The 20,251-nt window shown below is 43.0% G+C and overlaps 1 protein-coding gene and 1 long non-coding RNA gene across 4 annotated transcripts in view; one reads left to right on the forward strand and one right to left on the reverse strand.

The window, feature by feature from the left end:
- Positions 1–20,251, forward strand: part of LOC148981407 (uncharacterized) — a 315,293-nt gene that overhangs the window by 31,713 nt on the left and 263,329 nt on the right. The window lies entirely within an intron of this gene.
- The window catches only part of LOC120471444 (MAM and LDL-receptor class A domain-containing protein 1), a 42,192-nt gene that overhangs the window by 11,091 nt on the left and 10,850 nt on the right, over positions 1–20,251 (reverse strand). Inside the window, exons 8-37 of the mRNA XM_039661258.2 lie at positions 19,238–19,434; positions 18,663–19,043; positions 15,181–15,464; positions 13,693–13,958; positions 13,409–13,465; positions 12,794–12,931; positions 12,378–12,634; positions 11,494–11,578; positions 11,167–11,244; positions 5,443–5,580; positions 5,100–5,356; positions 4,927–5,011; positions 4,685–4,789; positions 4,394–4,531; positions 4,025–4,284; positions 3,838–3,922; positions 3,609–3,695; positions 3,318–3,455; positions 2,925–3,184; positions 2,738–2,822; positions 2,512–2,598; positions 2,221–2,358; positions 1,852–2,111; positions 1,659–1,743; positions 1,427–1,513; positions 1,136–1,273; positions 743–1,002; positions 551–635; positions 325–411; positions 42–179 (exon numbers count right to left, since the gene is read on the reverse strand). Of these exons, the coding sequence (XP_039517192.2) occupies positions 42–179; positions 325–411; positions 551–635; positions 743–1,002; positions 1,136–1,273; positions 1,427–1,513; positions 1,659–1,743; positions 1,852–2,111; positions 2,221–2,358; positions 2,512–2,598; positions 2,738–2,822; positions 2,925–3,184; positions 3,318–3,455; positions 3,609–3,695; positions 3,838–3,922; positions 4,025–4,284; positions 4,394–4,531; positions 4,685–4,789; positions 4,927–5,011; positions 5,100–5,356; positions 5,443–5,580; positions 11,167–11,244; positions 11,494–11,578; positions 12,378–12,634; positions 12,794–12,931; positions 13,409–13,465; positions 13,693–13,958; positions 15,181–15,464; positions 18,663–19,043; positions 19,238–19,434 (4,746 nt within the window). The remainder of the gene's footprint in view (positions 1–41; positions 180–324; positions 412–550; positions 636–742; positions 1,003–1,135; positions 1,274–1,426; positions 1,514–1,658; positions 1,744–1,851; positions 2,112–2,220; positions 2,359–2,511; positions 2,599–2,737; positions 2,823–2,924; positions 3,185–3,317; positions 3,456–3,608; positions 3,696–3,837; positions 3,923–4,024; positions 4,285–4,393; positions 4,532–4,684; positions 4,790–4,926; positions 5,012–5,099; positions 5,357–5,442; positions 5,581–11,166; positions 11,245–11,493; positions 11,579–12,377; positions 12,635–12,793; positions 12,932–13,408; positions 13,466–13,692; positions 13,959–15,180; positions 15,465–18,662; positions 19,044–19,237; positions 19,435–20,251) is intronic.

A 20,251-nucleotide genomic window follows, 5' to 3' on the forward strand; every position in this document is an offset into this window, starting at 1 on the left:
ATATGGTGGATTGACCTCAAGATCTAGAAGACAAGACCTACTTCCTGTTGTGTTGTCAGAGGAAGGACCAGTCATTGATGTAGGGGTGGAGCCTGTGTGTCTTGTCCAATCAAAAACATCAGTTGCCAACTGAGTCCAAGCACAAATGTCCCTTTCAAAATCACAGTTGATGCTACAATCTGGAGGAAAGAAGCACATTTTTACTATTTCATTCTTTCTGAAAACAATGGAAGATGCAGAAAATGGATCATGGGAGTGTTATTTTCTGGCCCCATCAATCATAACAGAATGTGATCACACTGCAGTGGTGGATAGTGAACTTACACGCTGAGGGGTTTGGTATTTCTCTACGTTGGATGGGTGCCGATTGTGGCAATGGGACTGAAGGTGGAGCCATCTGGTTTGGTAAATCTGAAAGATATTTACAGTTCTTAAAACATCAAGTTAAGAACCCTTTTGAAAAATTAAAAAAAAGAAATTCAAATGAATAAGTTGACATGTTTTAAAGCTGAATGTTTTTACAAAGAGCCGTCACAGAGTAGGAACATACCACTACAGGCTCCTCTGTGCAGTGAGACATCATCAATGGCAACATCTGACTGGGCTGAGCTTCCTCTGCGCCCCTCAAAGATCACCTGATTGAACAATAACATAGATTAGATTAGTTATTATAGTGTTGTATATTTACTTTAATATGTTGAGCTATGAAGAACACTTTGATAGTTCTCAAATACTTACTGACCTGGAACTTAACATCTGGTCTCAGGTCCACCTGTGCAAGATGCCACATGTTTCCTTGGTCTTCTCTCTTCCTCCACACCTCTTTGGCCACATTTCCATATTGCAACAGGTAGACGCTCAGTCCCATGGTCCAGCTGGAACCTTGCATGTGGTACCAGAACTGAAGACACTGAGGTTGAGGGTCAGCACATTGTGCACTGAGAAGACGGGCCGTGTCGCCATGGACAGCACTGTCACCCTCAATGTACATATAAAAACCACCTGAAAATGTGGATCAGGAGACTCTTGAGCAGAGAAATTGTCATAGAATATGTGCAATAGAAATATTTATTGACGCGAAATTATTGTTATTTTAATGGTGGAATGACCTCAAGATCTAGAAAACCAAACCTACTTCCTGTTGTGTGGTCAGAGGAGGGACCAGTCATTGATGTAGGGGTGGAGCCTCTGTGTCTTGTCCAATCAAAAACATCAGTCGCCAACTGAGTCCAAGCACAAATGTCCCTTTCAAAATCACAGTTGATGCTACAATCTGGAGGAAAGAAGCACATTTAATTGACTATTTCATTACTTTCTTTCTGAAAACAATGGAAGATGCAGAAAATGATTCATGGGAGTGTTATTTTCTGGCCCCATGAATCATAACAGAATGTGATCACACTGCAGTGGTGGATAGTGAACTTACACGCTGAGGGGTTTGGTATTTCTCTATGTTGGATGGGTACCGATTGTGGCAATGGGACTGAAGGTGGAGCCATCTGGTTTGGTAAATCTGAAAGATATTTACAGTTCTTAACATCAAGTTCAGAACCCTTTTGAAAAATGTAAAAAAAAAAAAAAAGAAAATCAAATGAATTAGTTGACATGTTTTAAAGCTGAATGTTTTTACAAAGAGCCGTCACAGAGTAGGAACATACCACTACAGGCTCCTCTGTGCAGTGAGACATCATCAATGGCAACATCTGACTGGGCTGAGCTTCCTCTGCGCCCCTCAAAGATCACCTGATTGAACAATAACATAGATTAGATTAGTTATTATAGTGTTGTATATTTACTTTAACATGTTGAGCTATTGAAGAACACTTTGATAGTTCTCAAATATTTACTGACCTGGAACTTAACATCTGGTCTCAGGTCCACCTGTGCAAGATGCCACATGTTTCCTTGGTCTTCTCTCTTCCTCCACACCTCTTTGGCCACATTGCCATATTGCAACAGATAGACGCTCAATCCCATGGTCCAGCTGGAACCATGCATGTGGTACCAGAACTGAAGACACTGAGGTTGAGGGTCAGCACATTGTGCACTGAGAAGACGGGCTGTGTCGCCATGGACAGCACTGTCACCCTCAATGTACATATAAAAACCACCTGGAAAAGACGTTGTGCAACACAGCTCTTGATTTGATGTAAAATAATTTCTAGAACTTTAATGTTGAATATGGTGGATTGACCTCAAGATCTAGAAGACAAGACCTACTTCCTGTTGTGTGGTCAGAGGAAGGACCAGTCATTGATGTAGGGGTGGAGCCTCTCTGTCTTGTCCAATCAAAAACATCAGTCGCCAACTGAGTCCAAGCACAAATGTCCCTTTCAAAATCACAGTTGATGCTACAATCTGGAGGAAAGAAGCACATTTAATTTACTATTTCATTACTTTCTTTCTGAAAACAATGGAAGATGCAGAAAATGGATCATGGGAGTGTTATTTTCTGGCACCATCAATCATAACAAAATGTGATCACACTGCAGTGGTGGATAGTGAACTTACACGCTGAGGGGTTTGGTATTTCTCTACGTTGGATGGGTGCCGATTGTGGCAATGGGACTGAAGGTGGAGCCATCTGGTTTGGTAAATCTGAAAGATATTTAAAGTTCTTAAAACATCAAGTTCAGAACCCTTTTGAAAAATGTAAAAAAAGAAATTCAAATGAATAAGTTGACATGTTTTAAAGCTGAATGTTTTTACAAAGAGCCGTCACAGAGTAGGAACATACCACTACAGGCTCCTCTGTGCAGTGAGACATCATCAATGGCAACATCTGACTGGGCTGAGCTTCCTCTGCGCCCCTCAAAGATCACCTGATTGAACAATAACATAGATTAGATTAGTTAGTGTTGAATGTTTACTTTAACATGTTGAGCTACAAAGAACATTTTGATCGTTCTCAAATATTTACTGACCTGGAACTTAACATCTGGTCTCAGCTCCACCTGTGCAAGATGCCACATGTTTCCTTGGTCTTCTCTCTTCCTCCACACCTCTTTGGCCACATTGCCATATTGCAACAGGTAGACGCTCAGTCCCATGGTCCAGCTGGAACCTTGCATGTGGTACCAGAACTGAAGACACTGAGGTTGAGGGTCAGCACATTGTGCACTGAGAAGACGGGCCGTGTCACCATGGACAGCACTGTCACCCTCAATGTACATATAAAAACCACCTGGAAATGTGGATCAGGAGACTCTTGAGCAGAGAAATTGTCATAGAATATGTGCAATTGAAATATTTATTGATGTGAAATTATTGTTATTTTAATGGTGGAATGACCTCAAGATGTAGAAAACCAAACCTACTTCCTGTTGTGTGGTCAGAGGAAGGACCAGTCATTGATGTAGGGGTGGAGCCTCTCTGTCTTGTCCAATCAAAAACATCAGTCGCCAACTGAGTCCAAGCACAAATGTCTCTTTCAAAATCACAGTTGATGCTACAATCTGGAGGAAAGAAGCACATTTAATTTACTATTTCATTACTTTCTTTCTGAAAACAATGGAAGATGCAGAAAATGGATCATGGGAGTGTTGTTTTCTGGCACCATCAATCATAACAGAATGTGATCACACTGCAGTGGTGGATAGTGAACTTACACGCTGAGGGGTTTGGTATTTCTCTACGTTGGATGGGTGCCGATTGTGGCAATGGGACTGAAGGTGGAGCCATCTGGTTTGGTAAATCTGAAAGATATTTAAAGTTCTTAAAACATCAAGTTCAGAACCCTTTTAAAAAATGTAAAAAAAAAAGAAATTCAAATGAATAAGTTGACATGTTTTAAAGCTGAATGTTTTTACAAAGAGCCGTCACAGAGTAGGAACATACCACTACAGGCTCCTCTGTGCAGTGAGACATCATCAATGGCAACATCTGACTGGGCTGAGCTTCCTCTGCGCCCCTCAAAGATCACCTGATTGAACAATAACATAGATTAGATTAGTTAGTGTTGAATGTTTACTTTAACATGTTGAGCTACAAAGAACATTTTGATAGTTCTCAAATATTTACTGACCTGGAACTTAACATCTGGTCTCAGGTCCACCTGTGCAAGATGCCACATGTTTCCTTGGTCTTCTCTCTTCCTCCACACCTCTTTGGCCACATTGCCATATTGCAACAGGTAGACGCTCAGTCCCATGGTCCAGCTGGAACCATGCATGTGGTACCAGAACTGAAGACACTGAGGTTGAGGGTCAGCACATTGTGCACTGAGAAGACGGGCTGTGTCGCCATGGACAGCACTGTCACCCTCAATGTACATATAAAAACCACCTGGAAAAGACGTTGTTCAACAGAGCTCTTGATTTGATGTAAAATAATTTCTATAACTTTAATGTTGAATATGGTGGATTGACCTCAAGATCTAGGAAACCAAACCTACTTCCTGTTGTGTGGTCAGAGGAGGGACCAGTCATTGATGTAGGGGTGGAGCCTCTGTGTCTTGTCCAATCAAAAACATCATTCGCCAACTGAGTCCAAGCACAAATGTCCCTTTCAAAATCACAGTTGATGCTACAATCTGGAGTAAAGAAGCACATTTAATTTACTATTTCATTACTTTCTTTCTGAAAACAATGGAAGATGCAGAGAATGAATCATGGGAGTGTTATTTTCTGGCATCATCAGTCACAACAGAATGTGATCACACTGCAGTTATGGATGGTGAACTTACACACTGAGGTCTTTGGTATTTCTGCAGTTTGGATGGGTACAGATTGTGGCGTTGTTGCAGCTGGCGGCATTGGGACTAAAGGTGGAGCCACCTGGTTCAGTAATTCTGAAAGATGTGCAACTCTTAACAAATTAACTACAAATCTTTTTGCAAAATGCATTAGTTGTTCTACTGAATAGGCTGACTTGTTATTTTTAAATCTGAATGTTTTTACTAAGTGTAACCACAGAGTAGGAACATACCACTACAGGCTCCTCTGTGCAGTGAGACATCATCAATGGCAACATCTGAGCGGGCTGAGCTTCCTCTACGCCCCTCAAAGATCACCTGATTGAACAATAACATATATCAATAGATTAGCTCTAATAATTAAGTTTATTTTGAAGAAGATTATGTACTTCTCACTTTTCCTGACCTTGAACTTAACATCTGATATCAGGTCCACTTGTGCAAGATGCCACATGTCTCCATGGTCTTCATTCATCTTCCAGACCTCCTTCCCCACATTGCCCTGAAGTATGTGGACGCTCAGTCCCATGGTCCAGCTGGAACCATGCATGTGGTACCAGAACTGAAGACACTGAGGTTGAGGGTCAGCACATTCTGCACTGAGGAGACGGGCCATGTCTCCATAAGTTGCGCTGTCACCCTCGATGTACATATAAAAACCACCTGGACCAGGAAAAATCAGACATCTGAGTAATGGTCAAAAATGGTGAGAATGGTGACTAGATGTAAAATTGTGAATGTTGACCTACTTCCTGTTGTGTGGTCAGAGGAAGGACCAGTCATTGATGTAGGGGTGGAGCCTGTGTGTCTTGTCCAATCAAAAACGTCAGTCACCATCTGAGTCCAACTGCAGATGTCCTTTTCAAAATCACAGTTCATTCTGCAATCTGTCAAAACAAAGCAAACATATAATTATCATGCCAAGCAGTTAACCGCAGTCGGATCCCCCAATATTATGCAGCATATGAACACCTTTTTAAACATTAAAACTTAGCTCACCAACGTGATGTCTGATTTCTCACAAACGTCTCTGGTTACGTATGTAACCTTAGTTCCCTGAAGGGAACGAGACGCTGCGTGTAAACGCCGTGGGAACGCCTCTGCGTGACGAGTCATGAAGCACGTATGAAATCTGTCCAATGGCGAGACGGAACGTCATAGGCGGGGTGACGTATCGACCAGGAAACTATAAAGCATCCCCGAAACACAAGCGCAACAGCTTCTGATAGGACTGAAGCAAGCGCTCACGGGCATGCTGGGAGTATGGCATAGACACGCAGCGTCTCGTTCCCTTCAGGGAACTAAGGTTACATACGTAACCAGAGACGTTCCCATTCAGGGAACTTCGAGCTGCGTGTAAACGCCGTGGGAACGCTAATACCAACGCCGCCATGCGAGCAGGTGTCCGTTGTATGAATATCAGAGTGCACATTCTGACGAAAGCATCTGAGCCCCAGGGGTGGAGCTGAAGTCCAGATGGTAAAACTTCACAAATGTGTGAGGTGAAGACCATCCTGCCGCCTCACAGATGTCACACAAGGGAACTCCTGATAAAAATGCCTTAGAGGCAGCCATACTCCGGGTTGAATGAGCCCGGACAGCCAAGGGAGAAGGCTGACCAGAGGACTCATAAGCAAGTGAAATGGCCTCGACCACCCACTTACTCATTCTCTGCTTAGACGCCGCAGAACCTCTATTAGGAGGCCCAAAGCAGACAAATAATTGTTCTGATTCCCTCCACAGGGCAGCTCTGTGGACATATGCGTCTAAGGCCCTCACCGGGCAGAGCAGATTTAGTTTCTCCTGGTCTGGTGTCCGAAACGGAGGAGGACAGAAGGCCTGTAGCACTATAGGTTTGACAACCGTAGTTGGAACCTTCGGAACATACCCCGGTCTAGGGAGGATGAAAGCCTTCGCCATACCGGGAGCAAATTCCAAGCACGAGGGGGAAACCGACAGCGCCTGAATATCTCCAATCCTCTTTAGGGAAGAGATGGCTAGGAGAAAGATGGTTTTGAGAGTAAGAAACTTCTCAGGCACCTCATCAATGGGCTCGAAAGGGGCTAAACAGAGCCCCTCCAACACAACCGCTAGATCCCAGGTCGGTACCCTCGTACGCACTACCGGCCTCAGCCTCAGGATACCACGAAGGAAACGGGTTACCAGGGGATGTCTCCCAAGAGAAGCTCCACTCAAAGGGACATGGTAAGCGGATAGGGCCGCCACGTACACCTTTAGTGTGGAGTACGATAACCCTGTGGAGAAGCGTTCCTGAAGGAATTCCAGCACTGCCGGCAACGGGCAGTTAACTGGATCCAACTGTCGCTCTCCACACCAAGAGGTGAACAGTTTCCACCTCGAGGCATACAACTTCCTCGTGGATGGGGCTCTGGACTGGAGGATGGTCTCCACGACCTCAGTCGAGAGACCTGAATCTATGAGCTGGGCCCCCTCAGAGGCCAAGCCCACAACCTCCACAGTTCCGGACGGGGGTGGAGTATCCCCCGTCCGCTTGAGACAGAAGGTCCCTCCTGACCGGAATCTCCAGAGGAGGACCCTCGAGAAGGGAAATCAGGTCCGCAAACCATACCCTGGTTGGCCAACGGGGGGCCACCAGAAGTACACTGGCCCCCTCCTGGCGAATCCTTTCCAGAACCCCTGGGAGCAGAGCAATCGGGGGAAAAGCGTACAGGGGTGCCCTCGGCCACTCCTGTACCAACGCATCCAGCCCCAATGGAGCTGGAGGACTCAGGGAAAACCACAGCGGGCAGTGTGAGTTCTCCCTGGACGCAAAGAGGTCCACTTCGGCCCGACCGAAGTGTCTCCAAAGGAGCTCCACCACCTCGGGGTGAAGTCTCCACTCCCCGGGCCTCGGCCCCTGCCTCGACAGGATGTCCGCTCCCCGATTTAAGTATCCTGGGATATAAATCGCTCTCAGCGACCGAAGTTTCCCCTGGGACCACAACAGGATCTGGCGCGCCAGCTTGTACAATGGACGTGAGCGCAGACCCCCCTGGTGGTTTATGTAAGAGACCACAGACATGTTGTCTGACCGGACAAGAACATGATGATCTCTGAGGTCTGGGAGAAAGTGTTTCAAAGCCTGAAACACCGCCATCATCTCTAGACAATTTATATGCCATCGGAGATGATGGTCTTGCCACAGCCCGCGGGCCGAGCGACCACTCATGATCGCTCCCCAGCCCGTGAGAGAGGCATCCGTCGTCACCGTTACCCGGCGACACGGAGCTCCCAGCGCAGGTCCCAGGGACAGGAACCAAGGTTCTTTCCACATAGCCAGGGCACGGAGACCACGTCGCGTGACCTTGATCTTGCGGAGCGGGTTTCCCCTCGGGGAGAACCCCTTGGTCCTGAGCCACCACTGTAGTGGTCTCATGTACAGCAGGCCGCACGGTAACACGTTGGATGCTGCTGCCATCAGACCCAGAATTCTCTGGAATTCCTTTACAGTGAGTGACTGGCCTAGCTTCACTTGCGTGACAGTCGAGATAATCGAGGCTATACGAGCCGGCGACAGACGTGCCTGCATCGTCGTCGAATCCCATACCACGCCTAGAAAAGTGGTCCGCTGAACTGGCGAAAGCACACTCTTCTTGGCGTTGAGTCTCAACCCCAACCTTCTGATGTGGGCGAGGACGGCATCTCGATGCCGAATCGCCTGATGCTCTGATTGAGCCAGAATCAACCAATCGTCGATGTAATTTAAAATGCAAATGCCCTGGAGACGCAGCGGAGCCAAGGCCGCGTCCATGCATTTCGTGAAGGTTCGAGGAGATAACGCTAGGCCGAATGGAAGGACCCGATATTGGTACGCTTCGCCCCCAAAAGCGAACCTCAGGAACTTCCGATGTTGCGGAAGGATGGAGATATGGAAGTACGCGTCTTTTAGGTCTATCGTGACAAACCAGTCCTCGGACCTGATCTGTGACACGATCTGCTTGAGATTCAGCATTTTGAACTTGAGCTTCCCTACTGACTGATTTAAGAGGCGCAGGTCTAAAATCGGGCGCAGCCCCCCATCCTTCTTCGGAACAATGAAGTACCGGCTGTAATACCCCAGCTCTCTGTCGGGAGGAAGAACTCGTTCTATCGCCCCCTTCATTAGCAGAGCTTTCACTTCTTGTTCCATAACCAGAGCCTGCTCGGGGGTCACCACTGTGGGCAAAATCCCCCGAAAACGAGGTGGACGCGACCTGAACTGGATCGCGTACCCGCGTTCGATAGTCTGCAGGACCCAACGAGATATATTTGGAAGACTTCCCCATTCTACCAGAAATTCTACTAAGGGTACCAGCCTCTCGAGACTGGCCTCTGGAGTAGTTTTTAAAACAGAAACAGCGCCCTGTGACCGCGCACAGGCAGGGTTCAACGACCGTTCTGTATCGCTCCTCGGAGCAAACGAGCGTCCCTCGGGAAATCGCTCGCTGGGACCGTCTGCACCCTCCATTACAGGCAGGGTTGGCAGAACGAACCCCTGAGGGCACCGAGAGAGAGCGGGCGCCAGATTCAGCGGCGAACACCTCTGTCTCACGGTGGGGACCACCCTCAGTAGCCTGACACCAGTGGCGTCAGGACTTCTTCGACGAAGCCTTCCTGGCGACAATAACCGTCCTCAGATCGGTTCTATCCCGGGAAGACCTCGCCTGAGAACGCCGCGTCTCAGCCCAGTTTTGCTGGGGAGGAGCCCGAGACGCGACGCTCTTCTTCTGCTGCGCCCTATGCGAGGAACCCGACGGGCGGGGCTGCTCTCGCCCAGCAGCCCCCGAAGGATGAGTACGGACGGGGAGACATTTCTGGAGCGCCGCCGCCTGCTTTTTTCCCTCTTGGAATCTCTCAATCACTGCGTTCACAGAACCACCAAAAAGACCTTCGGTCGACAGCGGCGCATCCAGGAGAAAAGCTTTATCTTTCTCCTTCATATTAGCCAGATTTAGCCATAAATGCCTCTCCGTGGCCACCAGGGCTGCCATAGAGCGGCCGACTGATCTGGCCGTCTCCTTGGTGGCACGGAGAGAAATATCTGCCGCCTGACGCAGCTCATTAATCACGTCAGTGCTGACGACCTCCCCCTCGCTCATATCCTTCAGCAGATCTGCTTGATACGCCTGGAGGATGGCCATCGTATGCAAGCAAGATGCTGCCTGTCCCGCCGCTGAATAAGCTTTGCCCACCAAAACCGAAGTATTTCTGAGTGGCTTGGTGGGCAACGCCGGTGTTTTAAAAGACGATGCCGTCTCAGGAGAAAGATGGCTCGCCAAAACTTCCTCCATCCTCGGCATCGCCCCATAACCGTGTCCCCTAGACCCAGCAATATTAGCGTACATAGAGGTCTGTTGTGTCAAAATTCTAGCTGACACTGGTTTGTTCCACGATCTACACACCTCGGTGTGTAGATCGGGAAAAAATGGCAAACACCGGCGTGGAGGTAGTGAGTGTGATTTTAAAAATCTCTCATCCATTTTACTTTTTACTCTCGACTCTTGTTTTTCAACTGGCCATTCAATGGTTAATTTTTCCACAGCCCGAGTCAAAACCTCCATCAGCTCTACATTCGCGGGAGACTGGGATGGCGAGTCCCCGATCTCCACTGAGTCCATAGACTCTGCATCCACACTTTCAACATCCAGCTCCTCAGAACTGGATAATTGAAGTGATGGCGCCTCAGCCCGGGCAGGAGAAACCGCAACGCGGACCCCCGCAGCGAGAACTGAGGCACTGGATCTACCAGGTAAGGGCAGAGAAAGGGCGGGGCCCGTCTCAATCCCCGCTGATAGATCCATCTGCGAACCCCACGACGCAAGCCTTCGCTGTGCCTCGGCAGCAGCGGGACCCGAGCCGCGGGGAGCGCGCACCGAACCACTCTCCTCGAAGAGTGCCCGGCGGGAGCGAAGTGTCTTCATGGACAGACACTCGCAGTGCTCACAGCCGGCCCCCTCGAGAGCCGACTGAGCATGCTGCACTCCCAAACAAACAACACACAGATCGTGTGTATCCCCACCCGTGATGAAGCGAGGGCAGGGATGAACACACTTTCTGAAATTCTGCTGTTGTTTGCTCGCCATATTTTCCAATATATATATATATACAATATCAGACAGACAGACAATATTCATACATAGAGCGCTTGTGAAGACTCAGAAGCTGTTGCGCTTGTGTTTCGGGGATGCTTTATAGTTTCCTGGTCGATACGTCACCCCGCCTATGACGTTCCGTCTCGCCATTGGACAGATTTCATACGTGCTTCATGACTCGTCACGCAGAGGCGTTCCCACGGCGTTTACACGCAGCTCGAAGTTCCCTGAATGGGAATCTCTCTTACTTTTCAACCTCTCCCCTTTTGGTTGTGTAACTCCCACTTTTCTCAGTTCATTCATTTACCATTAATATTCACAAGACACTTTTATGTTTTTATTACATTGAAGATTAAGAATTGACATTAAAGAAAGTCTTACTTGGTTGGGGGTTGATTGAGTTTGGAGTAGTCAGATGGGGTGCCAGAGTGGGCGAGTCTGAAACTTCTGCGGATGAATCTGCCAATGAGATCAAATCAAATTAACTGAAGCTTGCTTATGTAATATAAAACATTCAAAAGGATTATACTTTAAGTAAAATAATTAATATCCAGTTACCAACAGCATTTCCGAAGTAGAGTTAGATTAAGACTTTTCTTAATGAGTAAAGCTAAAAAAAGTGGTCAGGGTTCATGCCACACAAATATAATCAGATTCAAAATATGTTTATAGATCAGTCTGAAATAAATTTATATCTACAACACTTACAATCACATGCACCATACATTATGGCCACATCATCTATGGCCAGATCTGAGTGTTGATTTGAGCCCCTGATGCCTTCTATGATGACCTGAAACAGTCCATATTAGAGTATTGAAGGGTTAGTTCACACAAAACTAAAAAAATTCTGTCAGTATTTAAGCACCCTCATGTTGTTCCAACCCCGTAAGGTCCAAGTAGTCCAAGTGACTACAGTGGCTCAATTTTAACCAATTTTAACGACGAGAACACTTTTTGTGCGCGAAAAACAAACAAAAATAACGACTTTATTTCAACTATTCACTTCCTTCTCTATGGGCCTGTAGTCAGTTAACGTAGTGTGATTGCGTAAAGCTACGTCACACGTAGGCTCACTATTGGCCAACGCTGGTCATGTGTGTGATGCGTGTGACGTACAATAACAGAAGCTTACGCTATTAAACTAGTAACCTGACTCGCGCAGAGGGAGAAATAAACGAATAGTTGAAATAAAGCCGTTCTTTTTGTTGTTGTTTTTTGCCCACAGAAGTATTCTCGTCATTTGATAAACCTTAGATTGAGCCACTGTAGTCACTTTGACTACTTTTACCGATGTCTTTAATGACTTTTCGAAGACAGCAAGTCATTCCCTCAAGAAGCCTATGGACTAGTATGCAGGAGTGATCTTAATATCTTAAATATCTTAATTTGTGTTCCGAAGATGAACGAAGGTCTTACGGGGTTGGAACAACATGAGGGTGAGTAAATACTGACAGAATTTTCATTTTTGGGTGAACTAACCCTTTAACAAACAGTCTATCATCCATCATGTTTGCTTATGCACTTAATTTTGTCCTGAATTCATTAACAAGTAGAATGTGTTGATGTCATATCCACACACAGCAACTTACCTGGAATGGCTGTTGTGGTTGGATTTCAACCTGGCCTTGGTACCAGCTGTTGCCCTGGTTGTTGGTTCTGGACCATATTTTGATGGCATGGTTGCTCTCATATATGTAAAGGTTGAGAGACATAGCACTTGCCAGGCCGTACATGTGGAACCAGAAACTCAAACACTGCCTGCCGGAAGTGTTGCAGACGGGACTCATAATTCGGGCAGAGTCGCCATGGACCACACTATTCCCCTCAATATACATGTAAAAGCCACCTATATATAACAGTCAAAAGTGAATGAGACAGAAAAAACAAATTCAGTTGTTTTACCCAGGTATTGAGTGGGAGACAGACCCAATGTCTACATGAAATCTGCCCAAAAGAATCCCATAATACTTCATATTTTATGAACCAATTTTCCCACCAAACTTACTTCCTGTAGTGTGGTCACTGGATGGTCCAGTGAAGTTTGTTGGCGTTGACCCTGACCATCTGGTCCAATCAAAACTGTCTTGGATAAGTTGTTCCCACCCACATTCATCCTGATCAAAGTTACAGCTCCACGGGCAACCTGTATGATGACAAAGCAATTACAAATTGTATATAAACTGCTCGGCCAAAAAAAATAAATAAAAAAAAAAATAAAGAGAGAAAGTAAATCACTGTTTAGATTTAAATAGGCAAGAGCTTAAATTCATTGAAAGTCTTTATGATGTGCTGGAGTAGTATACGTTCTTAACTAAAAATGGACGAACCTCTTGATGGAAATAACATTACAACACTTACTGGTCAATTTTTGCTCAAGATCTTGTATTGACAATGCAAGAGTCCATCACTCTGTAAAGTCTCCTCCAGCACATCCCAAAGCCTTTCAATGAATTTAAGGTCTTGAGACTGCAATAATGATCCAGTCTTAAGCATTTTAAATCCAAACAGCAACTCTGGATTTAACTGTTCTGTTTATTTATTTATTTATTTTATTTTTTTACTTTTTTGGGCTGGGCAGTATATACATACAGTTATACAGAAAGAGAGAAAGACTGCTTACTTGCAGGTGGTCGGGTTGGTGTGGGGTTGTCTGTTGGTGGTGGTGAAGGATTGGCAACTGTATGGAAGCAGAAAAAGTTAGATAACATTTTAGTTGTTATCTGACCATTTTTTTAATCCACTATACTGAAAGAAAGAAATGATTTAGCAAACTACTCCTATATTACTAGTCTAAAAAGAAAAAGATTGTGCGGCAAAAATAAACAAATGTTTAATTAAACAAATATGATTTCAGAATATTATTGAATGATGTATAGAACGATATATAAAATACTATGCACTTACAACAGAAGGTGTGATTTCTCCAGTCTGGCAGAAACACCTCTGCTATCTCACAAGCAGACACATAGTCCTCCAAAGAGGTGCAGAGCAGAGCCATGTCCCCCTGGGAAATACAGTAATCAGAAACGCAGCTGCTGACGTAGATCTGTGGTGGAACGAACCAGTGGCACTCTTTGAAAGGATCTTCAAACAGTTCACTGCACTTTGTAAATGCATCATCCTCCAGGTCTGGATGACACGCAGGGGGGTCTGGAGATCCATCACTGCAACTGGGGAAATTACAATATAGCTTTTTAGAATAATAAATGGATACATTAATCATTAATTAAAGGGATAGTCCACCCAAAAATGAAAATTCTGTCATCATTTACTCACCCTGTAAGTTGTTTCAAACCTAGATTCTTTCTTCTGCTGAACACAGAGCAAGATATTTTGAAGAACGATTGGAACTTTGGCACCATTGACTTCCGTAGTATTTTTTTTTTTCCTACTTCATAATATCTTCCTCTGAGTTCAGCAGAAGAAAGAAACTCATACAGGTTTGCAACAACTTGAGGGTGAGTAAATGATGACAGAATTTTCAATTTTGGGTGGAACATCTCTTTAATTTAAAAAGTGTGGCAGACATTTTGTATGCCCCTTTGTAATTGGCATTCGATGAATCAATCACCGTCACGTACCCAGTTTAAAGGGATAGTTCACCCAAAAATGAAAAAATAGCCCAGGATTTACTCACCCTCAAGTCAAATAAGTGTATATGACATTCTTCTTTCAGACGAATACAATCTGAGTTATATTAAAAAATGTCCAGGCTCTTCCAAGCTTTATAATGGCAGTGAATGGATGTATAATGGATGTATAAGTCCATCAAAGTGCATCCATCCAATAGAAAAGCGCTCCACACAGCTCTGGGGGGTTAATAAAGGCCTTCTGAAGTGAAGCGATGCGTTCGTGTAAGACAAATATCCATAATTAAAACTTTATTTTTAAAAAATAAGTGTATTTGTAGCTCTGATATTTTTATTTGAACTAAATTACATTTTTTGGTTGAACTATCCATTTAAAGTCTTTTGGTGAATGAATCGTGAACGATTTATGACTGAATCATTCAAAGTGGTTTTGTGAACAGGATCAGCCAATTCATTACAATAACGGTTCATTCACGAATCGGTCATTGCTACATCACAAAGAAAAGCTCGAATGAGTGTAATTTGCTGAGAATAATAACTTAAATTTCGGTCTGCTTATCTCACTATCATGTGGCTTTAAACAAATTAGCCTACGTAGTTTTTTTTTTTTTTTTTTTTTTTGCAATTTAGAGCCAGAACGCTCCAGTAGCCTAAACTATCCCTTTAAATCGTCCGCTGCAAACATATTTAGAATTTTTTCCTTTTTTGTTTGCTGGAGGGGAACAGTTTGTCATTTCTTATGGATTCAACTGAATATTGTAGAAGTTATTACGAATTCTGTGAGGATTCAGTGAGCTCTTACTGCCAGTCACTGTCGTTGGTGTTCCAGCTGCTGGCGAACTGATGCGAATTCGCTACTGTGTTGCCGTCGGGTGTCAGAAAATCGTCAAACTGAGTTCCGGAGTAGGTGCCACACAGGCCGCACAACAATCCTCTGTATCGTTCATCCACCTGGACGAACAGCCTGGCGTTTCCAAACAGCAGCCTCAGACCGAAGTTTGTATCAACTTGGGCGTAAGGTCCTGACTGAGACAAAAACACTGAAGAACCAAACTCCACGGGGAGGCGGACCTGACTACTGTTTACCTGGAGGGGGGAAGAAAACAAGGGGAGGAATTTTTCAGTGGATCTTATGAAGCCTATAAAGAACATGTCTTATGGAAAATAGAGCTATATTTAGATGTGCAATCACATATATTTTAATTATTTAGAATGATATATTTAATAAGCTACTGTAACTACAATCATGCTACTGTTAGGCATTTTCCACATTACCGTGGAATGTATGAAGAGTTCAGATGCAAAAGCCTCTAAATGCCATTTGAAATTTTCTTCTTTAATGATGATTTTTATCAAACTTGTATATTTAAGTTCAGTAATTTCTCTTAAATAACAATTAATAGGTAATTTTCATTGCAATTTTAGTGAAATCACTGAACTTAAATATACAAGCTTGATAAAATGATCATTTTAGAAGAAAATTTCAAATGGCACTTAGATGACACTTTTGCATCTGAACTCTTCATATATATATATATATATATATATATATATATATATATATATATTGCATTACAGTATTGAGGCAATGCACTTTTAAGCATGTTTAAGTAAAAATAAGACTTCATCCCCCAGTTTCAAAGATGACGTTTAAGCCTATCCCAGATTAAAATGCATGTTTGAGCTGTTTTAACTGAAAGCAACTTGCACTGGCATGTATGTCAGTGCCGTTGTTTTGTCTCAAGATGCACACCAGTAATGTTGTTTTCTAAGGCAAGTTTATAAAAGCTACTTAAATGTCCTAATTGCTCTAATACCTAATCCTGGGCTTAATCTAAGCTTTGTTTGTGAAACCAGGCCTGCCTGTCTTAAATTGTCACTAATATGGTGGGAAAATGCAATGGTCCTGAAGTAAGCTTCATTTTATGAAAAATATTCTTTTTTTTTTTTCTTGTGATTTTGGATTAAAATGACCGGTGCGTATTTTTGAAGGAATATTTGTGATGTTTAGCTTTTAAGACTGAGGCATTATACAACATTTAATATGATAACATAGAATACTGTTTATCTATTCTGCTATACAATCATGATACATTAAATGTAGGATCTCCTTAAAACTGTCTAAGATGCTTTCAGAAGCTTCTGTCATTTAGCTATAGCTTATGCAAAGTTGGCACAGTTTTATTGTTGTAAACTTAACTGGAGTAACTTTATTAACCTGCTGGGAACTATGTTAGAATAGTAAATGTTTGATAATGGATATTTTATAGTAGTCCCAAATCATTGTCAATCATAAAATGTGCTTAGATTTGTTAAATCTGGCTCATGCATTTGTTTGTACTTTGTGTTATCTTTAATTTAAGGGCCTGAGAGTGTTACAGTATGTTCCTGATCAAATCAGTTAAAACGTCTGAGCCACAAATGTGTTTGTGATTTAATAATTTTTTTTTTAAGTGACCGGTTTAAACCTGCATATTATGTCAAGAAGTCACTATCAGGACACTCCTCAAATGTTATCTTTTGAATTATGGCATATTATGTAATAAGCAAACATATTTCTTATCACTTAGCTTTTAAAATATGAACATTTTACGTACTGTAAACACAATTTTTTATGAGTCATACATTCTAGATGGCGGCTCCTGACAAAATCTTTTCCACGAACTGCCCATATCATGAAAGATTAGGGAAGTGCTACGTGGAGTGCTATGTGGAGGCCTTATAAACTTCCCCTCACTGTACTCAAATACAATAGTTAGTTTGCTTGTCTGGTTCTCTGATCACATCTTTCTTCTTCCTCTAGTTTTTGATCGCTTATCTAATCACCAAATGTTGACAGTCATTGTATGATGTTACCAAAATACATTTTCTTACTCAGTACTTTTGTCTTGTTTCTCAGTACAAATAAACTCTTAAATCAAGATACATTTGCTTGAGAATCAAAATGACTTAAGATACAAGTCTTGTTTTCTAAAAAAAGAAAAGAAAAGTGTAATTGAGTGAGTTTATGCTTATAATAGAAAAACTATCTGCCAACAGGGTCAGAAAAATATATATTTTTTTGTTATTCTTTTTTTTTTTTTTTGCAAGACTTTAGATCTATCCACAAGTTTCCGAGGGGCGCTCCTGTAAAAAATAAAGTGGGTGAAACTTCCGGTGACGCGGCGGAAGTAGCATTCCAATGGTATTTTGTGTGTTAGTTAGCGAAGAGGCTAGCTGTTTTTCAGAGAATTATTTTACTATTTAAAGACGCAAATCTTTATGAGAGATGGTGTTACGGAGCTCAGGGACAACATGTGCTGTTCGCGGTTGTATGTATAACCGGACTAAACTAATTTAGTGGCTTAAACGTGATTGTTTTGAACATAAGCTGAAAACGAAATCAGAGTGATCCTGCCAACGACTGTAGTTTCCATCACCTCCCAAAAGACGACGAATCTTCCTGTGTACATTTGTTTAAATTCTTAATGTTCTATAAACTCTATCAGCATGTGTTTGGCTGTTCTCTACTGATGTTACACCTAAACTCAGGATCAAAGCCTGTGTTGACAGAATTCCAAATGTGCCAGTTAATGTATTCAAGTAGCACATTCATTTATAATTTTGAATAAACTCCAAAGCACAATGACTAAGTGTGTATTTTTTATTTTAATTGTCTGTCAGCTCGCACAACTGTCTGTCACCATGCCTTGATGAGTATTGATTATTAATAATGTTATTATAATACTCCCAATCAACTACTGCGGAGGGTAAAGGTACTGTTATTTCACCCTTTTGAATTTGGTTGAGGTTGTGTTCCCACATCGTTAGCTAGTTTGGATCGCTATAACTTGAATGACTGTCAACTGTTGAATGAACGAGTGTCAAGCATGTCAAATAGCGCTTTGTTTACTTCCAACCGGAAGTCGCGCCCACTTTTGACGCAAGGCCTCATGGGGCGTAGGAAACTTGTGGATTGCTTAAATGTTTTTTTCTTGTTTAGATATTTGTACTGGAAAGCAAGACAAAATTACTAAGTTAGAAATTACTGTTGGAAGTTTCATTAAATATTTTGGACTGGGTAGTTTTGAGTTTTAAATAAATTTTTAAGTTTTCATAGTAAGCTGGAACAACAAAATCTCATTCCTCATGCAATGATTCCTTTTGTGTGCATATGGACATTTGTTAATAACGAGGCTTAAAACGGTTAAATGGACTATTTGTAGTGTAACTGAATAAATAGTTTGAAAATAAACGGTGATGATATGGCCAACTCTGAATGAATGACAAAAACAAGACACTCACATAAACCAGCTTGTTCTTCCCGATGACAATGTGTAGGCCCTCCATGTCAAGAGCTACAGAGTTAAGAGAGGAGGTCGCAGAGTTGTTGCGTCCCTCGTTTCGTGCGGTTATTGTGAACTGGGTGTCAGTAGGCCCACAGGTCTTTGCTATTGTGTAGTTGCAGGTGCCCCAGAAGGAGTAGGCCTTGCCATCGAAAGTGATGTAATGGGGGTCACCGTAGACACTGCAGGTCACCGGACTGGACTTGAAACAACCCTTGACACCGTCTTTAACCATGCACACTTCACCAGCCGTGCAGGAAGCAGATGAGCAGTGAATGTTCCCATGGCCCAAACACTGGCACTGTTGCTCACATTCACCCTCCATAAATGTCTCGCTGATCTGGATAGGACAGGGTGAGAAAGATTTGTGGACGCATATAAAAATGTATGATTTATGGACACACATACAGTGAGGAAATTCAGAATTCTAGCTGATAGACAGGTGTTCAAATACTTATTTTCCTCACTGTAATTAATAATAATGAAAAAAGTATTCTCTCTCTCTCTCACATATATATGGCTAAGCTTATTTACCGAATAGTGCTGACCATTAGCCCAACATCCACAGTCTTTAGCTTGCACACATGCTCCTCCGCTGAGCATGAAGCCATCGTCACACTCGCAACGCTCTTCACATATCCCACAAGGTCCTGCGGTGTCCAGGCTGGAGCAGGTCTTGGGACAGCCACTGGCACAGGCATTACGGTGGCTATGTAGGCCACATGACACAGCTAAAGCAGAAACCAGAAGAACCAAACGTAATTCATCAAAAATAAATGTACAGTATGTTTCCAAGTGCCAGTTAGATTTACAGTATGTACGTTTCCCAGTACCTTGTTAGATTTACAGTATGTTTCCCAGTGCCTGATAGTTTTACAGTACGGTTCCCAGTGCCTTGTTAGATTTACAGTGTTTCCCAGTGCCTGATAGACTTACAGTACATTTCCCAGCGCCATTGTGGTTTGTAATGGAAAGTTACGGGTCAGCTGGCAAAGGTGTGGGAGAATATTAATTAATAACCAGTGAGTAAGTCGAGTACTTCTGTGTGGATTGTTAGGTGGAGAATGGACTGCTGATTACAGAGGTCTGAGATAGGCCTTTTGCTCAACAGTGTCTTACATCAAGTAGTCTGATCTGACACGTCAAGCCTTAATTTATATTTATGATTTGCTTAACAATACTGGCAGTACTTGAATCTCTTGTCTGTATGTACTTGCTCATTGTTTCATAGTCTTGGGTGGAGATGAGATAAGGCTTTAAAGCAATATTCAAGGTTCAATGCATTTTGCTAGAGCGCAAGACCCATTTCACACGTGCTGTGCGTGAGCAGCAGTGTGTTCATTTTTTGTTGATATTTGATGTTTAATTTTTTCTGCCTATTTTAATATGTGAAGGTTAATTTGTTAAAAATTAAAGCGATTGTTATATATAAGTTAAATGCATCAATCAGAGGCATTTTAATAGCAAAATTAAGAGCTCCATCCCCTTTTTTGTGACCAAGTTTAACCATTTTTGACCAAGTTCTGATTATCAGTTCGCATTGCATTC

Source organism: Pimephales promelas, chromosome 5 (assembly GCF_988280905.1).
Source record: "Pimephales promelas chromosome 5, fPimPro1.hap1.1, whole genome shotgun sequence".
NCBI classification, from domain to species: Eukaryota; Metazoa; Chordata; class Actinopteri; order Cypriniformes; family Leuciscidae; genus Pimephales; species Pimephales promelas.